Source organism: Arachis hypogaea, chromosome 16 (assembly GCF_003086295.3).
Source record: "Arachis hypogaea cultivar Tifrunner chromosome 16, arahy.Tifrunner.gnm2.J5K5, whole genome shotgun sequence".
Classification (NCBI taxonomy): domain Eukaryota; kingdom Viridiplantae; phylum Streptophyta; class Magnoliopsida; order Fabales; family Fabaceae; genus Arachis; species Arachis hypogaea.
The window spans coordinates 126,962,728-126,984,695 of NC_092051.1; the positions used below are offsets into that span (position 1 = coordinate 126,962,728).

At 32.7% G+C, this 21,968-nt stretch overlaps 1 protein-coding gene across 2 annotated transcripts; it reads left to right on the forward strand.

Moving 5' to 3' along the window:
* The first annotated feature begins 6,043 nt into the window (after nucleotides 1-6,043).
* LOC112754919 (uncharacterized) lies at nucleotides 6,044-9,073 on the forward strand. Of its 2 annotated transcripts, none has more exons than XM_025802741.3 (3): nucleotides 6,044-6,181; nucleotides 7,604-7,662; nucleotides 8,246-9,073. In XM_025802741.3, the coding sequence occupies exon 3, from the start codon at nucleotides 8,328-8,330 to the stop codon at nucleotides 8,895-8,897; it is 570 nt and encodes a 189-aa protein (XP_025658526.1). In that variant the 5' UTR covers nucleotides 6,044-6,181; nucleotides 7,604-7,662; nucleotides 8,246-8,327; the 3' UTR covers nucleotides 8,898-9,073. The 2 variants fall into 2 exon arrangements, with proteins under 2 accessions (XP_025658526.1, XP_025658527.1); XM_025802742.2 differs by having other exon boundaries at nucleotides 6,049-6,181; nucleotides 7,610-7,662.
* Nucleotides 9,074-21,968: the final 12,895 nt, after the last annotated feature.

Consider the following 21,968-nt stretch of genomic DNA (forward strand, 5'->3'; position numbering starts at 1 on the left):
AGTCAGCTTCCTTGGTGGGAAAAATTTAGTGAGAAATTCCGTGACAACCTTTTTCCACGTATTCAGACTCTCCTTTGGTTGGGAATCTAGCCATAGCTTTGCTTTATCCCTCAGAGCAAATGAAAAAAGTATGAGTTTGTACACCTCTGGGTTCACTCCATTTGTCTTCACAGTATCACATATCTGCAGAAAATCAGATATGAACTGATTTGGATCTTCATGAGGAAGTCCATGATACTAGCAGTTTTGCTGCATCAAGGTGACCAATTGTGGCTTCAACTCAAAGTTGTTTGCAGTTATAGGAGGCACCACAATACTTTTTCCATAAAGATCCGCAGTAGGGGCAGAATAAGAGCCAAGCACTCTCCTCTGTTGATCATCCCCATTAGGATTTACCACGTTGGCGTTAGCGTTATTATTTGCCATAGTGGATTCTGCAGTCTTGCAAAGTCTTGCTTGTTGTAAACGCCGCCTGAAAGTTCTTTCAGGTTCAGGATCAAAGTCTAAGAGATGTTCTTTGTCTCTATTCCTGCGCATACACAAGCAGAAAACAAGAAAAAATGGGACTCTCTACGTCAGAGTGCAGAGAAGTCCCTGTGAGGTAACCTGTGTAAAATAATAAAATAAAAATATTAAATAGATAAATAAAAAAATTCAAAAATTTAAAAAGAAAAATAAACAGAAAAATTAAAATAAAATTAACTGGGTAACACCAAATTTAATTTCAGGAATTAAAGAAAAATATTAATACTAAAATAATTTTTTTTGTTTTTTTGAAATTAAAGACAAAAATAAAATAAAATTTTTTAAAAAAAATCAGAATTAATTGAAAAGAAATAAAATAAAAAAATAAAGGCAAATACGAAACGGACGAAAATTTGGAAAGAAAAAAAATTTTAAAAGTAAAACGAAGTAAAACAAAAAAAAGAAAGCACGGGGACTAGGAAGGGAAACGAAAAGCAAGAAAAAAAATAAAGAAAAAAAATAAAGAAAAAAAATGAGAAATAAAAATTAATAAACTTAATTAGAAAAACAATTATCTAATCTAAGCAATCAAACAAGGAGTAGTTGTCAATCACAATCAATCCCCGGCAACGGCACCAAAAATTTGGTGTGGTATTTTTATAACCACACTTATTAACCGGCAAGTGCACCGGGTCATACCAAGTAATACCTTACGTGAGTAAGGGTCGATCCCACGAGGATTGATGGATTAAGCAACAATAGCGTTTGATAGGATTAGTTAGACAGACAGAAAATAGTGTTGAGATGCAATATAAAAGACATTAAACAATATCAAAAATATTGAAGAAAGGCAAGTAATTAAGATGGGAATAATATATAGAAAAGATAGTTAAGGTTTCAGAGTTATTTATTTTTCCGAATTAACTTTTCTTACTAACTAATTTAATTATGCAGGATTTAATTTATGGCAAATTGTATGTGACTAGACCCTAATTCCTTAGACCTTCCTAGTCTCCTCTAAAATTCATTAACTACCAATTCCTTGGTCAATTAATTTCAATTAGAGGGTGATAATCAATTTCTAGTTTATATGCCACAAAATCTCTAATTATCCAAGAGGTAAAAAGATTATATGTCACGTATCCTATTAAATTCAGATAATTAAAATTTAGGAGAAATAGTTTTCAAGCTGTTGTTCAGATAAAGAGCTTTTCCAAGTTTTACAAGAACTCAAATAAAAAGAGGGTCATACTTCCGTTCCACCCAAATTCATAAAATAAAGAGCGAAAACAATTCTTAAATTATAAATCCATACATAAATTAAAATAGTAAAAGCAATAAAATTAATCCATAGAAATAGACAGAGCTCCTAACCTTAACAGTGGAGGTTTAGTTACTCATGGAAAAGAGAAAATAAGGATTCAGGTCCAAATGTACCGTCCTCCAATCTGATGGCATCAGATCCCTTTTTATAACTAATCCTAATAAATTTAAAATCTAATATTTAAAATTAAACTTAAGATAATATCTTTTCCTAATTTAAGATTTGAATTTAAATTTGAATTAATTAACAGATCTTCAGTTGATGGATGAGGACCACTTGTTCTGCCCATTCTGCAGCTTCTAATCTGTGTTTTCTGGGCTGAAAATTGAGTTAAAACAGCCCAGAAATCGCCCCCAGCGTTTTTCTACATTTTCTGCACGTGGTGCATGTGACGCGTCCGCGTCGTCCACGCGTTCGTGTCATTTGTGCAGATTCCAGTCCACGCGATCGCGTCAGGCACGCGATCGCGTCATTGCGATTTCCTCCATTCCGCGCGGTCGCGTGAGCCATGCGTCCGCGTCGGTATTCGCTGGTCATCTCCTTGGCTTCTTCTCTTTTTCTGCAGAAACTCCATCAAATTCCGCCAAATGCTATCTAAAATAAACAGTATTGTACAAAATTCAAAATAGCATCCATAATGGCTAAAATATAATTAATTCTTAATTAAATTCAACAATTTAGATACAAATTCACTAGAAAAAGATAGACAAAATGCTCACGCATCAAAGAACAATAATAATAAATTTTATCTTTAGGCACAACTTGGAGTATTTTTCGATTGGCATCAAATTGAACTGATTGAATATGAAGCACTAGTATTAGGAGTCCTAAAATTGGAGCATAACCCTTAATAATTGAGTATCAATAGAAATGAAAAGCAGATAAGAAATATCTTCAAATTTTTCAATAAAGTCTTCTTGCCTTCTCATTTGAGACCATATTTGTTTAAGCACTATTAAATCATTTGACTCAAATTCACATTTTCATCAGGCGACAACTAGGGAGACCCTAAAAAATTAACAATAGGGACAAAATTATATAAAGTAAAATTTATGTATAGATATTTTATTTTAGTTTTTTTTTTCACAGTATATTCTAACACAATAAATCAAGAATTAATCTGTTGTGAATTTGAACTCCATTTAAAAATTTGTCATTGTCAATAAATTATTATATATACAAAGTAAAATTTAAATTTTTGACACTTACTTAAATAAACTAATAATATTCTAAGACATATTACAAATAACTCCTAATTAAATAGTATCATAAAGTTAATTATCACTATTTTTTTAGTTAATTTATTTATTTGATGATATCCTTGCAAAATTGGATAATGTATATGCAACATATGGGAAAACAAAATTAGCATTAAAGAAAATAATAACAAAAATCATTTAGTGAAATGTAAAGATTTGATTCTTAAAAAAAGGTTCTAAGATTGTACATATAATGTGAACGTGATGGCTTTAGACTCTTTATCAGATCTTTGAATTTTTCAAACACCAATACATTGGCTAATAGTAAAAATTTTATTCATGCATGAAAAAGATGATAAATTCGAGACAGAAATTTTTATGTGCTTATAAAAGTACCGAAGGTTTCACAAAACAACATTACTTAGCTTATTCTTTTATCTAACTTATGGGTATTGAGCTCGGATTTAGAGCTTGTGAGTACATGTGATGAAAAATAATGGAACAATTTATGTACAAATAATATAAATACAAATTAACATACAAGATATATATTTAAGGAAAAAAAGATCAATGAAAAAAAAAATTAATATAAGGCTTGACCTACAAAAAATGTCTTTAGTAGAGTAGTCAAATTGTCGCAACATTCTTATCCGGAACGGTGTAACTTGATGGCGATCTAGAGATGAGAAAGATATTCGTCACTTTTAAAGGAAATCGTATTATGAAATTTGAAGTCGCTATTAATCAAATTTTTCACAAAAAATGGAATGATTAACTAGATGTAAAAGAAAAAAAAATAAATAAAAAAAATAAAAAACTGTAATACCAGAGTTTAGATTTGGGGGTTGATTATGAATGAAAAAAGTACTAACACTCTATCTTATCCGTTCAAACGGTTATCTTTTACTTTATTATTATTTATGAATTTAATTTAATTAGTCTTTTTTTAAATATATATATTTTTATTTTTTTATTAACCGAAACTTTTTAACACCATTGGTGACAACTTAATTAATTATGTTTTTAATAATTTTTATGAAATTAAGTTTAATCATAGCTCGCTCATGATTAAATCTGAAATAAAATTCTTAAGAATATTAGATAGAATAATTTAACCAGTATCCTAATCTTCTTCTAATTTTTATCATTAGATAATTTGAAGAGTTATAAAATATATTATATTATGATAATATTATATTATTTTACAAAAATATTGATTAAATAATTATAAAAAAGTACAGAAGAAATAAACTAAAATTATAAAATAAATCATATTATAATCTTTGATATAACAGTTGATGGAGTGGTTATTTACATTTTTAAAGACACTTTTGATTTAGACAATATATAAATCACATTAATATCATAAAAATTTAAAGAAAACGATGAAATTTATATGTTAGATCTGAAAGAAAATTTAAAATAAAATGTAGCGAAAAAACTGCATACCAAGAATAATGTTAGTTTTACTGATTCTTTGAAATTCCTTCAACAATCTTCTTTGAGAATTTTTTTTATCTCTATTTGTTGAAATTTTAAAATAACTACTTCTTTTAAAATTTCTACCGACAATAATGATCTCTTTAGACTAACTTGTAATATCTATAAAAAAAATATTCCTACATCAATACAAACTAAAGAAGAAAATCTCAGCACTCGCACATGTTTTGGCAGTTATTTTCGATGACAGGTTGGGGATGAGCTGAGCATGATTTTGTTATTCAATATCTTCATGCTGCTAAAGATCTTTTCTCTTACTTTGATCTGCTGCCAACTTATTACTGGTGACTTTCATATTTTTTTTTTGGATATTAATATAAAAAATATTAAAATAAAATTATTTTTTTAATTTTTAATTTTATTTAAAAAAAAAAAGAAAATAATAACAACAACAATAACATGTAAATATCTAGACAAATTTAAATACCAACAATGAGCTTCTTGAATGAGGCTTCATTTGTTACCATCTAGTTTTGAGGGATACTCATATTCTTGTATTGTATTGTTGATCTTTAAGAATCCTTGCTCCACTTTTGAGTTTGTTGAATAACCCATCTACAAGGATCATCCACGTCTTTGTCGTTGTGGGCTCTGTAGATTCTGCAAAAAATTCGTAGAAGGTTGATATAACATTATTTATCTTAAATAAAAAAAATTATCATTCTGGGAGTATGTTTATCTCAATAACATTATATTTGGTGCTACTAATAGAAGTTTGTGCAAGCACTTTTTTGATATTATGCAAGTGATTAATATGAAAATTTATAAAAATATTTGGATAGTTATTTAGAAAGTGTATAAAAAAAATTGATATCTAAATTTTATTTTTTATTTTTTTAAAAATTATTTTTGGCCATGAGCAAAAGTTTTCAAAAGATATTACTTGACTCAAAAATACCAAATTTTAAAAATAACAAATATTTTAATTTTTAATCATATTCACAAAAAATTGTATCAAAATCCCATCTATAGAGTCTTTTTCTAAAATTATATATTTAACAATTAGTTATTTTATCATATTTTAAAATATTTTTTTAGAATATTTTTATTGTTAATAAATTCAAAAAATAATTTTTTTAGCGATTTGATCATTCAACAGAATTTTTGATGATTTATTTTTTAAAATATTTATTTTAAATATTATTCAAGAAAAGATATTTTATAGAAATTAAAATTATCCAAAAACTCCCTTCTCTATTATCTATGATTACTATTAACTAAGTACTTTTAAAATTATCTAAAGAATCCCTTCGTCTTTGATTCATATTATGGTCTTAAATAAATGATTAAATTTTTTTAATATTAAAGAGAGTAATTTTTTCATTCTTTTCTTGCATATTATCCTAAAATTATTTTTAAAAAAACATTGACGAAAAACAACAAAGATAAAGAAGAATTTTAAAAAATAAAAAATAACATTATTAATTTTTGTAGTGATAATAATTGTCATTATTGATTTATAAGTGGGCTCAGCAATAAAGGCCGCAGCATACAGGGCTCATTCTTCTCTATTTTAAAATTCTTCTCATACTCCGTCCAACATATAAAAAAAAAAAACCTGTCGCACGATCTCAAATTATTTTGTTTACTTCTTTCTCAGATCAAATAATCTAATCCCATCGCTGTTTTTCTTCGGTCCTCACTTTTCGCAGCGGCTCCACTCGTCTTCCACATCAGTCACAGCCAACTGCAGGTTCCAATTTTCTGTTTCATGTGTTCTTCGCTTTCGTCTTTGTGCTGGTTATCTTGATTTGTTTCCGTCCTAATGCGTCTTCCAACTTCAATTCTTTATGATTGTTATTCTTGTTATCATCATTGTTATTGTTGCTATTATTATCTGTTTTGGATATTGGTTGATCTTAAAGTTAGAACTTAGAAGTCAAAGGCTTTTGACATCACATCTTTTCTTTTGTGTCCAACCCCTACCCGTTGGAGTTCAGATTTCAGTGGGTAGAGAGGCTGGCCAATCTTTTTGACGGTTACATTCAAAATCTAAACATTTAGGTCGCAAAAGCCCATATATATATGTTTGCTTTCCGATCACTTGCGATTCGTGTGATAAGAAGATTTAATGTCAATCTTGTATTGCCTTAATAAGAAGATTTGGATGTTCTTTGATCCATCACTTGATTCGAGTTGATTTTTACTCAAATATTAATAGAAACTTGGAATTAATTATGCACAGAATTTATGATCTAATTTGGAGCAAATGTTCAACCTAGTCCCTAAATTTTTATGCTTGCATCAAGTTGGTTCCCAAATATTTTTTGAATCAATGTGGTACTGATATTTTCTCGGTGAATCATGTTCGTCCTGCGATTCATTAATGGAGTCCTTGCATGGATAGGTTTGTCATCAGGTGGTACTACAGTGGCTAGAAGATGACATAAGATGAGTTGGAAGAATAAGAATTTGTTTGTTTTACTGGGAAATAGTAGTTAATGTGGGGTGGGGTGTGAATTCATTTTTGTATTTGGTGTTTGAAGGGCAAATATGACGTTTTCGTGGGATTCACTCAACAACGAAACAATCTCGTCTTGCTTGAGTGCCACTTTGGCACTTAACAGTTCGCGATAGCATTCTGTTAATGGAAGTTTTCACAATGTCTAATTTGATTCATGGGAAAATATCGGTTACCAAGTTGATTCAAAAATAATTTCTAGGACCAGCTTGATATGAGCATTTACTCATTTAATGTGTGTATAGATGTTGAAGAGTTTTAATCCTTATTATGTAGCTCTGGTAATTTAGTTGCTGCTATGTGTATATTAACATTCTTAGATATGTGTTTAGTTTCTCACTGTTCGAGTATTTAAATATTAGTTAGGATGGTGTAGTTAGATACTTGAATTATTATCTGAATTTAACTTAAATAGTTATCTTTCTCCTCTCTTTTTTTCACACGACTAAACACCTATAAGTAGGTTGCACCGTGTATCATATTGATTCTCAAAAATTACAGATCCTCTTTTCTAAATCTCTTCCCTTAGTCTCTACCAATCACAAAATTAAATGATGATTATTTATTGCTAATTGGTTATACTTTATATAATGTTAGTTGCTTCTGTAGTGTTATTATGTGATTGCACTTTATGTGACTTTCATATTTCTGAAGTTGTAGTTTATCTTGAAATTGGAGACATAGTTTGAAGGGAAGCTTCCTTGCTAGCCCAGGTAAATTTGCTTCCTAATTCTTGCCTCTTTAATTTTATGGATATTCACTTTTACAACCAAATCAGTATGAGCTTTTTATGTTTGAACATCAAGACATCTGTGACAAGTCCCTGGTTGCTGTTTGTTTTTCTGCACAAATCACTTTCTTAATGCCATGATGTTTGCATTTTGTTAAACATGACAGACACTCAGACAGGAATGGGATGTCGATAACTTGATATAAATCGCTCTACATCCATCAGTTCTTTCACTTTGTTTTCTTCTTAAAGGATTTTTTCCCCTTTAAGATTTGTTAATTATACATTAAGCACATGGATTGCAAGTAGCCGAAGTCAAGTTCTGTGATGGTTATTTATTGTGTATTGTGGAAGGGAAGGACAATAGTTATTCACACATATTTGTGAAAATGAGTTTTATGTTAATAATGTGGAGATAATTGGTATTTTCATAATTTTATATTTATTATTTGTAAACATGTTGTATGGGTTAGAATGAATTAATATATATAGTATAAATTTAATTATAAAAATCATTTATCGTACCCTACACTATGATATATGATTTGGTCTCTATATATTAACAGGCTTTGGAAGCTTAAAACAACAGTTCAGACCAACATCCAGTTCTAATTCTATAATTTTCCCGTAAATTCTTCCTTCCATTCCATGGCAAATCCTTTCTCAGATTTCAAGTACTCAGATGGTCTAACTGTAGTGGGCATCTCCTTCTGCACAGCTATTGTTTGTGAGGCTATCTCATGGGTTCTGATCTACCGCACCAATTCATACAAGAACCTTCGCTCTTCAATCGACAAAGCCTCCAAGAAGCTTGAGACAATGAAGACAGAGAGCAACAAAATCAACATCAAGAAGTCTAAGACCAAAAAAATTGACCGTGTTGAGACAAGCCTGAAAGAATCCAGTCGTGACTTGTCTCTCTTCAAATTCAAGTCTGGGGGTGTGGTTGCGCTAGTTCTCTTTGTGGTCTTTGGTTTGCTAAATTCACTCTTTGAAGGCAAGGTAGTTGCCAAATTACCCTTTAAACCTTTTGGTCTTGTTATGAAGATGAGCCATCGAGGGTTACAGGGTAGTGACCCCACTGATTGTTCCATGGCATTTCTATACTTCTTATGTTCCATTAGCATCCGAACAAATTTGCAGAAGTTCTTGGGTTTTGCACCACCAAGGGGTGCAAGCGGCAGCCTCTTTCCCATGCCCGATCCGAAGACCAGTTGATCATGTTTTGCTATGTATTGTAAACCTTTATTCCCTTATTTTTAGGTTGAAGATAATCTGGAGCCGCATAACTGTAGCAATTTATGATTTATGACCGGGTTCTTAATGCAACCATCATTTCCGTTTTTATAACTGGTGCTGAAGGTCGTTAATTTCCAATTTCAGTTTTAAGATCATGATTTTCTTGTCAAGTTTTGATTTATATACAATAAACTGTACCCTTGGCTTTGCTACTATAGAAACGGATTTTCTTCTCTGTTTTAATTATTTTTTTTTTCCGAAAAATGTTCTCCCAAAATAAGGCCAATAATTTGTTTATAGAATCACCTAAGAGAGGGAAGAAAATAATAATTATCATGTGATTTCTGATGAATGTCATGTATGTCATTTAGTTATAAATTTTGCTTATGACTCTGATTTCCATTGAGTAGGTAACAAGCCTTTAATGGTTTCATAAGAACGTGGCTCCATTATTTGCTTGGCTCGAGCTCCTTTCACCTTAACACTTCCAGTGTTTCTTAATGGAGAATTTTCGTTTTTGAGATATTTTGATTTGAGGTCATCTTTAAGTGAATGGTTTTGATGAGCTGTGGTTAGATTCTCTTGTGAATGGTCTTTTCATTTTTTGGTCAGGAGAATAGGTTGGACAACTTTCAATACTAGGCATTATAGCATGATAACGACACAACAGTCACCCACACTATACACTCAGTCACCCAACACTAAATACTGGAACTTGGCCCCTGTGGGGATCGAGCAACTCTTGATCAGTGATGCTATGGGGATGTCTCTGCCCCGAAATGTTCCTGTTTTAGTGTAGGCTATTTGGTTTTTTAGGCCTATGGCACTTTTGTTTACCAAAAACCCCACTAAGGGTTTTCTTGTGAATGGTCTCGAGTAATGTCTAGGTTTAGTTAGTGTCTCCCATAATGCCAAAATTGTGTCTGATCCCTATTTTTTGGCGGACAGAGGATTGGAAAAAACACCTTTATATATTTTTGTATTTGGTTCTTTCTTTAAATAAATTTCTTTTTCTTTGTCTCTTTTCCGAAACAATGACTAAAGTGGTCTTCATGCATAGAAGCTGTGATGAAACACAGACCCTGAAATAATAACTATCTTTTGATGTAGCACAAATGTTAAAATTAGCCAGTCCACGTCTCACCCAAAAATCTAAGTAATTACAATCGAAAAAAATAAAGTAAATAAAAATCTGAGTAATTGCCAAACGTTATTTATGTATAACTCGACCCTACATAATGGCAATTTGATTTGAAAAATTGTCAAACAGACTCTTAAAATCATATCAAGGCTTGAGAAGGGCTGCATATAGATGCTGAATGCGGAATGGATTTTCTCTTCTTTTTTCATAACTCAAATGTGATTTTTATCATCAAATTTTAACCCTTAAGTCAGATTAACAGAAAATACACAAGAGAAAAAATTGCATTATGTAAAAAAAAAAAAAAAATTCATATTTGAGTATCACATGAAAATATCCACTCTGCATGCTGAATAATGAGTTGTGGTGGGATGGAGGTGGAGCCATGGAAGAGTTTGTAACCCTTTTTTGTTTTTTCTTTTTGGTAGTTTTTCCTTTTTCTTGGTGGTGGGATGGAGTACTTTTTCGGCGAATCAGGGTATTCACCTTCAATTAATCTTAGCTAGACGCTAGTTTGTAAGTGAAATAATTGGCTCGAAGTTTTAAACTTTTTTGTACCCAAGTCAACGGTTGAATTATGAGCACTTGGTGTGAGGAAAGATAAATGTCTTCTGCTCATCCACACACACTCTGAGTTGGAATGGAAAAATTAGTAGTGTTTTTCTTTCAAGATAATACTCAATTTAGCCCCTCAATTTATACGCAAACTTCAATTTAGTCCTTAAAATTTTAATTGTCTCTATTTAGTTTTCAAACTTTGCAAATGTGACTCACTTTAGCTTCTAGGCTAATTTTCGACGCACAAACATTAACGGAATGCTGATGTAGACAGTCAAATACCACGTTGGACTCTATAAAACGACGATTTTTTTGTTTTGGCACTCAAATAGTCCAAAAAAACATCATAAGTGGTATTTATTGAAACGTTTTTCTCCTAAAACAAGTAATCCGGCATCATTTTTGGACTATTTAAGCGCCAAAATCCAAACAACGTCGTTTTGTAAGTTCCAGTATGACATTTGATTGTCCATGTCAATGCTTCATTAACGTTTTTGTGCCGAAAATTGTCCCAGTGACTAATGTGAATTACGTTTGAAAAGTTTGGAGATTAAAAAAAGTCAATTGAAACTGTAGGGATTAAATTGAGGTTCGCATGTAAATTTAGGGACCAAATTGAATATTAACTCTTCTCTTTCTTTAAATATTTAACCTTTTTTTTCTTTTAAATTCCCTAACCTTATAAATTTGCCAATGCAACAAAAGGATATGTGATCAAAGCAGCCAGTAATATAGAGTAATTCTCCACATCCAAGCAATTTACATTCAAGTTCATTCAAGTGATTTGAGTTACGCGTTTCTTTTTCATGTTCTCTTCTCCCCTCCTCTTCTTCTTCTTATCCTCCTCCTTTTTTATTATTTTTCAATTTTGTTACCGTTGTCACCAACACCATCTCTTCCTCTTCCTCTTATTGGAATTTTGTCTCCTCCTTTCTTTTCATCTTTCTCCTCCATCATTGTTATCGTCATTGTCTTCTTCTAATACGTATCGTCGTTATCGTTATCATCGAATTCGAATTTATATAATGGATGATTTTCGATTCATTTGGTACTATACAATAGTTTTATTTTGAGCTAATTTTTGGTTCATTCGAGAAGCAAGTGTTTTTGAATTTGAATTTATATAATGAAAAATTTTCGGTTCATTTGGTATTCTACAATAGTTTTGTTTTGATAATATTTTCGGTTCATTCGAGACGCATGTTTTTTCTGAATTTGAATTTATATAATGGACCATTTTCAGTTCATTTGGTATTATACAATGATTTTATTTTGATAATATTTTCGGTTCATTCGATCACCACAGAGAATCAGAATCAATAAAGATGTTAGCAAAATGTTGGTGTTATTGGTGATGACGATAATGATGATGGAGGAGGAAGAAGAAAAGGACGGAGGAGATCAAAGAAATTCAAATAAAAAAGAAACAGGAGGAGGAGGAGAAGGAGGAGGAGGAGATGGATGTAGTAGTATGGTGGTGGTGACGATGACAATAATAAAAAAAAGATGAAGAAAAAGGAGGAGGAGGAGGAGGAGGAGGAGGAAAAAGAAGAAGAAGTCTCAGCATAAACTAAATAACTTAGATAAACTTAAATATAAAATTGTTTGAATGTGTAAAGGGGCTCAATAATATATGTTGGGAAAATAACGAGTAAAAGATGATAAAAATAAATTTTATTATGATTTTAAAATACGATTAAATCATTATCTTTAAAGATATATTCTTCTATCTAAAGTTACTATTAGATTGATAATAATATTTTGGCACATTATAATAAAACCTCTAAGAATTCTTTTGCCAAGCAATAATAAGAAATTTTATATTCCCTTTAACAAAAAAAATTTAGAATTCTCAATAATTAAACTGGCACACTTAATTAATAAAGTATATGTGTAAAGAATATGTACTAAAATTAAGTATTTTTTTTAGTATAAATTTTGAAAATTTTAACGAAATGTATAATTGATTAAATCAATATTCCATGCGTAGTACCAAAAAATTAGACACATAATTTATATTCTGAGTTTAAAAATTTATAATTTTAAATATTTATATAATAATATTCTGTTCATTTTGGTTTTATAAATATTTACAAGAATACAATTTTTAGAATTTTCTATTAAAATAATATAATTTTTATATTCATATATGTGAAATTTTTTAATAAATATTATTATCAATTTATTAAAATTTTAATTTATCCTTCTAATTTATTTATAGGAAATAAATTTTATATCTTATTACTCCATTTGTTGAATAATTTTTTAGTATCCATTAAACTTTAAAATTATTGGTCAGTGAAATGAGGTTGAGTTCCTATCATTTAATCATAATACATTTTAATTTGATTTTACCGATAGCCTCTTTGATTTTATTCCTTGACAAACATTGAGTCAAAAAATCCGCTAAATTTCTTTTATATTTGTTAATTGCTTTACAAACTCATGTTTCAAACTTGTGTGTCTAGAATTTTCATTATAAATCTTAGAGGTAATGACCAAATCAGTACCCGAAAGATTCAAACGCTGACATTTTAGTACCTCACTATTGTTATTGACAAAATGGTCCTTAAAAGGTTTTAAAATTTGACAAGCGTACCCACGAGTTCACCGGAGCACATTTCCGGCAAGCATAGTGCTGATGTGGCCACCGTGTTTTGATGACTTGGCAAACCACCCTCAAAGTTCCCTCCCCAATACACACTCCCTCCCCTTCCCTCTCCCTCCCTGTCGCAGCCCCCATCCCCAACGCACACTTCTCCCTAATCGCAGTCCCCGCCGCATCACAAGCCTCTCCCCAACGTACACTTTCCCTTCCTCCCTCAACACCACCATTCACAGCAACAACAACTTTAACATCAACAGCAACAACAACCTCCACCACTCTCTCTCTCCACCACTCCCCCTTCCCCAACGCACACTTCCCTCTTCCTCCCTCAACACCACCATTCACAGCAACAACAACCTCAACATCAACAGAGTTGTCCCAAATCATGAATTGTCCCAAATTTTTAGGTTAAATTATCATTCAAAAAGATTAATCACAATAAAACTCAGAAACAAATTCATATACAATAATCAAAATAAAATAAAATAAAATAAAATAAAATAAAATAAAACTTAATACAGACACCACCAAAGCAAGAATAGAAGAAGAACACCAACACCAGACACAGAGGGGGCAGGACACGATAGAGCCAAGATGAAACCCAGACAGAGGAGGCATGGTAATGACTGGGGGCTAGCAGCAAGCAGATACAAGCAGTGAAGGCGACAGCGGTGAAGGCGTGTAGACAACACAATGCTACGAAGGAGACACTGGCGGACGCAGAAGACCCGACGACGAGATGGCGACAGTGCGGTGTCGATGACACTGGCTCTGTAAGACTGAGAAGGTTGAGCTCTACTACTGTTTTGGGGGAGAGTGAGTTGAGAGTGTGAGACACTGTGTTGGGAAGGGAATTAGAATTCAAAGAGGCAAGGGAAGGGGATTAGGGTTTAGAAAGGGGGATTTTGGACTGAGGAGTGGGGAAGTGCGTTGGAGATGGGGAATTAGGGTTAGAGAGGGGGAGGAAAGAATTAGGGTTGGGGAGGGGGGAGAATGCATTCAGGAAGGGGAATGGGAGAGTGCGTTAGGGAGGGGGAAGGAGAAGGAGAAGAATTAGGGTTAGAGAGGGGGAGGGAAGGATTAGGGTTGGGGAGGGGGAAGAATGCATTCAGGAAGGGGAAGGGGGAGTGCGTTGGGGAGGGGGAAGGAGAAGGAGAAGAATTAGGGTTTGGGGAGGGTATTTGCCATGTCAACAAAACGCAGTGGCCATGTCAGCACTGTGCTTGCCGGAAATGTGCTCCGGTGAACTCATAGATACGCTTGTCAAATTTTAAAATCTTTTAAGGACCATTTTGTCAATAACAATAGTGAGGTACCAAAATGTCAGCGTTTGAATCTTTCGAGTACTGATTTGGTCATTACCTCTAAATCTTATTATATGGTAAAAGTATTGTTGATTTGTTATCACAAAAATTGAAATGATTCTCACTTGTTGTGGCCTTAATTTTATTTCATATAAGTATATAACAAATTTTTTAGTCATTCTGTGTCTTTACTTGAAGTTTATAAAGCTACAAACTCAGTCTTTATAATAGAATATGGAATACATATTTGTTTCTTTTAAGGCCAAACTTATTGTTCTACTTTCTATGGTGAAAATCCATCTTAAACTAGATTTATTATTATTAAGATTTGTAATCCAACTTACGTCGAAATATAACCTTCCAAAACTATGTGATATTCACTATAATGTAATCCCAAGTTTATGGTTTTGTTGAGATAATAAAAAACTTTGTTATAGCTTTTATTTGTTAGTTTCTAGGATTCTCTAGAAAATTTGATAGTTTACACATAACAAATACTATATTAAATCTGGTATAATGCATTGTATTGCATACATTAAATTTTATACAGCACTATTATATTCTAATTATGCTACAGCCTACAGGTCTTTCCATGTTCTCGTCTAATTTAAAATTAAGATCATAGGGTGTATGAGCTTCTTTAATTGTGAGATGATTAAATATTTTAATACCTTTTTTATTTAAAGCCAATTCATTATTAGAAATCTTTATGCCTAATATTGTATCAACTTCATTCAAATTCTTCATCTCTTGAAGTTAGATATGCATTCGTTACTCGAATATGGAATCAAACCTTAGATACTCCATAATTCTTAATAAATTTTAAATAAATATATCTCTTTGAACTATTATGTGAGAAATTACTTAATAACACTACTGATTAATCAAACTTATCATGCCATTATTTAAGCGCTTGTTTTAAGTCACAGAACGACTCAACTAATTTACAAACTTTTTTTTTATTTTCATATGGCACATAACATTCTGGTTGATCCATATAAATTTATTCATTTAGAACATTTGTCTTAACATTCATTTAATGTATGTGAAGTTTGTAAATGGATGCTAATGTTATAAGTGTCTTAATAGAGGTCATTCTTATCACAAGAAGTAATTCATTATTGCTGATAGCACTAGGTCTTAGATCGGACTCTCCACCACTTTGAAAAATTGAGGGGGTAACAAATATCAATATTCTCTACAAACTCAAATCCAAGCAACCACAAGTTCAGAGCAATAAATTTCAGATATCATAGATCTTTCGAAGGTGGAGGACATGCAATCATAATTGCATCAGAGGAGCTCCACAAATCTATTTCACTTTCATTCCAATATGAATATAAACTCTTCAATCTAGATTGAAATGCATTCAAATCAATATCATATATACTTTTTGCTACACTGGCCTTTCCACCGAGAGGTTGTGCACTTCTATTGTGATGTTCTCCCATAGTTTGCTACCACTCTTTGAATGAGTAATTATGAGAAGACTTCAATTCAGTGAATAATTAATGTTCACCTTTTCATTCTTTGTGCATTTGGGGTGTGTGAAAGGTAAAATCTCTCAATCTTCAATTTGGGAATTCAAAAGCTCGAATTAGTAGCGGTGAAAACGAGAACAATTTTGCAATTAGAGTTTCAAAATTTTAATGCATAAGTTGTATACACACATGGTTTTGTGGATATGCAATGCGCTTTAGAGGGAAATGGAGCATTGTGCTAACAAAAACAAAAAGATTAAGGAATACATAGATGACAATGATGATCTCTTTCAGGTTAGAATTGAGAAAGTATGGTTCATCTATTAATGATGATTATTGTCATCACAAACACAAAACACATTTTTCTTCAAACGAAAATGACGTCATTTTTCTGAGTGTGTAGGGGCTTAATGGTCCCAACGAATAGGCAGCTATCTGCGTAGGATGTGTACAGGCCATGTCACACCTTAAACATTACACCTCAACTTTTTTTTGTCAACTTTAACAGTGAGAGCTACAGAAGGGCCTAATTGTCTAATGAAAAAGGTGGACAGAAACCAATTTGTCATTTTTCAAATGTTAAGGGGTGGCTTGCCTATTTTCAAAAAGAACAGGCGTTGAAAACGGTATTTACTCTTTAAAAAAATCCAAAATTTGATGAGACCCAAACATAAATCTCTTATTATCTTCTGAACTTACTCATTCTTTCTATCCTCGCCTCTTTTTCTCTGATAAACATCTCAGTTTTTTTCCTCCCACCATCTCTTCTTCTTTTAATCAGTTTTTCTTTCGTTTCTCTCTCTCTCTCTCTCACACACACACACACACACACACACACACACATTTTCTTCTTCTAATAGTTTTCTTACTCTCACATCATATTTTGTTCTTATGATTTGCTTGAGTATTGAGTCCGAAAAATGGAGGACCAACACAGATGCGATTAACATTGATGAACGACCGAGATGGACAATGGAGAATGACAAGGAGATGAACGCGACTCTGGCAAAAGGATACAATGCCGAAAAAAGCAGGTCTAGATAGTAGAAAACCAATAGAAGAGGTGCAGATAAAGAGAAGAGAACAAAAAAGATAGATATGTGTTTTTGTTTTATTTTTTCAAAAATTGTTTGGGTACCAGATCAATCAATTCATGGGTTCCCGACCAATTTTTTCAATTCAACTCCAGTTATCAATTTGGGCAGTTTATCCATCTGACTGAATCGAGCTAACTACTAGACTACAATTTTTTCGATTTGACCAGGTAGTTCGATTCAGTTTTCAGAACCATGATTACAACTTGGAGATGGTCTCCTCCATATAAAACGAGGCTTTGACTTTGTTGTGTAGTTGTCTCTTGTTTTTGTGTGGTGAGTTATTCGACTTTCCTTATTAGGATTTGTTTGGATAGAGGTTAAAAAATAAAAATAGATGAGTTAATACTTAAATTAATCTCTGAAATTTATTTCTAGCATTAAATTGATTCATAAAATTTTAATTGTCTCAATTTGGATTCTGAATTTTCACTGAATGGATCAGGTGAGTCTCTCGATTAATTAAGGGTTACCCATGAAGGGGACTGACAAAGGGAGAAAACAAATAGACGGATAAATTTGAATAGTACAATTTACTTTGCAACATTTTATCTTATTGAATATAGGGATTTTTCTTTTGTAAGACGCATGGTGATGTTTTACTAGTCACAATTACGTATATGCTTTGTTCTTTTTGTAAAACTCCATAATTCTGTTGCAAATCTTGATAAGTTTGAGAAGGTCCCAAGTTCAACAAAACAATCATCCACGTAGCATGTAAAATAACCATCCAGCTACATAGAGAACTGAACATCCCGCATTTGTTACCTGTTTATACGTAAACCGAATCTAATAAAATAACCATCCAATTACTAATTAAAACAACCATCTCCACACCTAATGAATTGAGCATTTAGTATATTTAACATGTGATTACTTAAATAACCATCCACATATGAATAAAAATAACCATTTGCCAACATAGTGAAATGAACATCTGGAATATTCGTCATTGACCACAACTTATAACACTTTTGGGTTAAACTTCTCCTTAATCACATATTCATGATATTAACGGCATATGTTTTATAATTGAAAAAATTTACACTTTGTGATATATTTACATTATGGAATATGACATAATTAAGTAGGATTTAGCAATGTAATAACATGTCTATTATAATTTAATCACTTATATCTAACTGCAACAACTCCAAGCATACTTGAATTCAGTGAATGGTAAACTAAATCTAATTCAACAATATGACCACATTCTGTCTCATTAGTTTCTAGCTCAGTCATGTCCGTCACTTCTATGACCTGCAATCGAACATAAACAAAAAAAACCAACCAAAGGAATTAAGTGACATATGGTACTATGACATAAATATCAGCAATATAAACCACCAAAAAAATGACTAACTTAAACCGGATTAAGCGTGTTAGTAAAATTTTAGTTTATAATAGGCACCATGCTCACAATATTTTTTAACAAAGTCTTCTAATCAGGCAAAAAGTAAGCAACCAGAGTGAAGTAAAAGTAACTGACTAGTCCACTAACGTGATTATGGAATTTGAACTAAATATTGGACAGGACATGAATTCAAAGCAGACATATTCCATTTAAGGATATGAAATGAAAAACAGTGTGTAATCAAAAGCAAGCTTAATAATGGAGAATGCAATTGTTATCTTCACATTGGCTAAATAGTATTCTGCCATTTGTCAAGGGATGCAATGAATGTAGCATTGACAAACAAACTTTGTCATGGATGCATATTACAATAGCTCCATAACTCCATGAATTGGGAATGAAGCAAAAGCTGTCACAGTATTTGGTTATCACTGGAAGCAATGAGACTATAATTGACAAAGTCACCTGTGCTATGTTGGACAATTGGAGCCTGTCTTCATGGTGTATGAATTGAAATGTTTACACTAGTGCAATCAAAAGGACTATCAATTAATTGAGAATTGAACCAAAAAGTGGTCCTTAAAATTCTCTTTTATGGAAAAAAATCTCTTTTTAAGTTGAATTAAGAAAGTTTTGATTATTATTCTTTGGGAAAAAAAATCCAAAAAATCGAAATAATATTTAATTACTACCTCATTGGAGCATTTTAGAAATGGAAAATACTCCTCATATATCTAAGAAATAAACTTGAGAAACCAAGAAGAAGTGAAAATGAGGAAGCATACCTTGTTGTTGCTTTAATGCGTTCTTCCAATGTTGGATTTGGAGGAAGCTTAGATTTGTAAACAGGAAATGTTAAAACCACACCAGGATGATGAGACCCTAAAAGCCTAAAAGAGCTTGTCAGAACGGCTTTCCCAGTGGCCCTGGCCCTTAAAATATTCTCTCTATCCTCCTAAATCATGCAAATAAATTGCAATTAAAAGAAGAAAAAGGAAAAAATAACATGTGCACTACAAAACTAAGGTTGTTAATTACCTTCCCAGACATCATATCAAGAGATTCAAGGTAGGAAAGGGTTTTCTGGGCAAAGATCACCGGTGCATCACCGGTCCATCCGTTTTATGTCAAATAAAAATTGACTATTTGAGTCTGGAGCTCAACTTGAGGACCATATATACATTTTCTTTACTTAATCGAATCTTTGAAAGGTCTAAGAGACTGAGTTTAGTTGCTTAAAAATAAGACACGCATAAAACAGCACCTAATTCAAACAAGCTAATAATATAGTAAAACCAACTAACAGTCACTAGAATGGAAACCAACCATCCATATACATAGTAAAGTAACCATCCGCTTTGTACGGTATCTCATCATGTTCACATTGAATTACCATCAAAGACAAAAGCAATCATATATCTAATATTAAGTCAACATGTTTACATTGAATGATAATCAAACACAAAAGCAAACTTATTATTAATTTATTGACTATTCGAGTCTGAAGCTTGACCTGAGGACCATGTATACATTTTCTTTACTTAATCAAATCTTTAAAATGTCTCAAAGACCGAGCTAAGTTGCTTAAGAACAAGACACGCATCATACAGTACCTGATTCAAACAAGCTAACAATATAGTAAAACCAAATAACAGTCACTAGAATGTAAACCAACCATCTGGATACATGATAAAGTAAACAACCCAACAACATAACCCAAATAGCAATCTTTACAATGAAAATCAACCATCCGGATACATAGTAAAGTAACCATTTGTTTCATGACAAATAAGGATTGAATACATTGAAATTGCAACCATGGTGTTCCCGCGCTAAGATAAAATCAAATTCAAACATCAATAACAACAACTTGTTCAACACATTCCAATACATTGAAATTACAACCATGGTGTTCTTCACTATGAAGAATCAAACAACTCAACAAGATTCATTGCATGTACAACTAGTTGCAAGTGAAACAGTTATCATCACATTAAAAAATTAATCAACTAACCTATGGTAGCTGGTCGATGACGGAAGATGGTGGGTGCCGTAGTAGCAATGAGGGTGACATGTTCAGTGGTCACGGCTTCAACGGGCTGAGATGCTACTGCGGCGGACACAGGATGCAAGCCCCAGTATGGGTACTGGTCCTGAAGAGAGCCAGAACCCAGGCTCGAGTGACGCGCCACTCAATCGACGAAGGAGGTCTCCGGCGGTGCCACAAAAGAATCACGATGGGAAGCAGGCGCCGACGGAACTGGTTGCTGCCGGCGACGGAAGAAGTGCGGATGCGAGGGAGAGGGGTGCACTTGCGGTCGTAGCTGATGGAGGTTCAGCTGTCTTTAGCGCCACTGCGGTAGAATGCTCAGAGGAGGACGTGCCAGGGGTGGGGGGAGGGTTGCCATCGGTAGAGGTAGAAGGAATTGGGGAAAACCTGATTTCAATTAGTGATTGGATGGTTAAAATTTGAATGGGATTTTTGAAATTAGGCTAAAATGTGGGTTGTTTTTTTTTTTAATTTATATTGGGCTAAATAACCAACCTATTGTACACATTGTAAAGATTCCTCATTGTCTCTTTAGCGGAGTTCTTTGTTTAATTGTATTTGTACAAAAGTTGTTAATGTTGAGATTTGTCACTATAAGAAATTCACTGAAATCTATCGAATTTATTATCGAATTTACTGTCAAACTTTGAGTGGGACGTTACTGTCGGAATTTCATAGGGATTGGCACAAAATTTGTTTGGCCAAAAAATTGCTGTTAGATTCAGTATTCTATCCCAAATTCTGATAGTAATTTTTGGTGTGAATTTGGATTTTATTGGCTCCAATATTACCGTCGAATTTACCGATGAAAAATCTAACGATAAAGTCAATAAATAAAACGTGTCATTTTGATAAATGTTAGCTCGTTACTATTGGATTTTTTCGTGGATAATTCTGACCGAAAAATTGGGAAAATTTTGAAATGCTCTCTCCTTCTCCCTCACTTCTACATTTCCCTCTCTCTTCTCCTCTTCTCTCTCTTTCTCTCTCCTTCATTGAAGGTAGCTGTTGCTAGCCTCCTCTGTCACTAAACTGCTCGTTTGTCATCGCCAGTGTGTAGAATGTCATCGCTCTGCTGTGGAAGTATTGGAGCACAACTCAGCCGTATCTCCACTCACTGCAACCACTATGTTGTTGCCATTAGAGGTCCCCACTGTGCTGCCATTGGTGGCACAAATTCCCACACTTCGTACAACTGAACCAGCAAGTGCACTGGGTAGTCCAAGTAATACCTAAGCGAGTCAGGGTCGATCCCACGAGGATTGTGATTTGAAGCAAGCTATGGTTATCTTGTAGATCTTAGTCAGGCAAATAGAAGAGGTAGGTTTATTGTTTTAAACGCATAAAAGAAAATAAAGAGAACTTAACTAGGTTGAGATGTTTATAATGATAAGAAGATGGTTAAGACTTGGAGATGCTTTGTTCTTCTGGATAACTCTGGTTTTACTGTCTTCTTCAAC

Excerpts from the sequence above, each read along its gene's own strand:
- LOC112754919 (XM_025802741.3), top strand. The coding sequence starts at position 8,328 with ATGGCAAATCCTTTCTCAGATTTCAAGTACTCAGATGGTCTAACTGTA.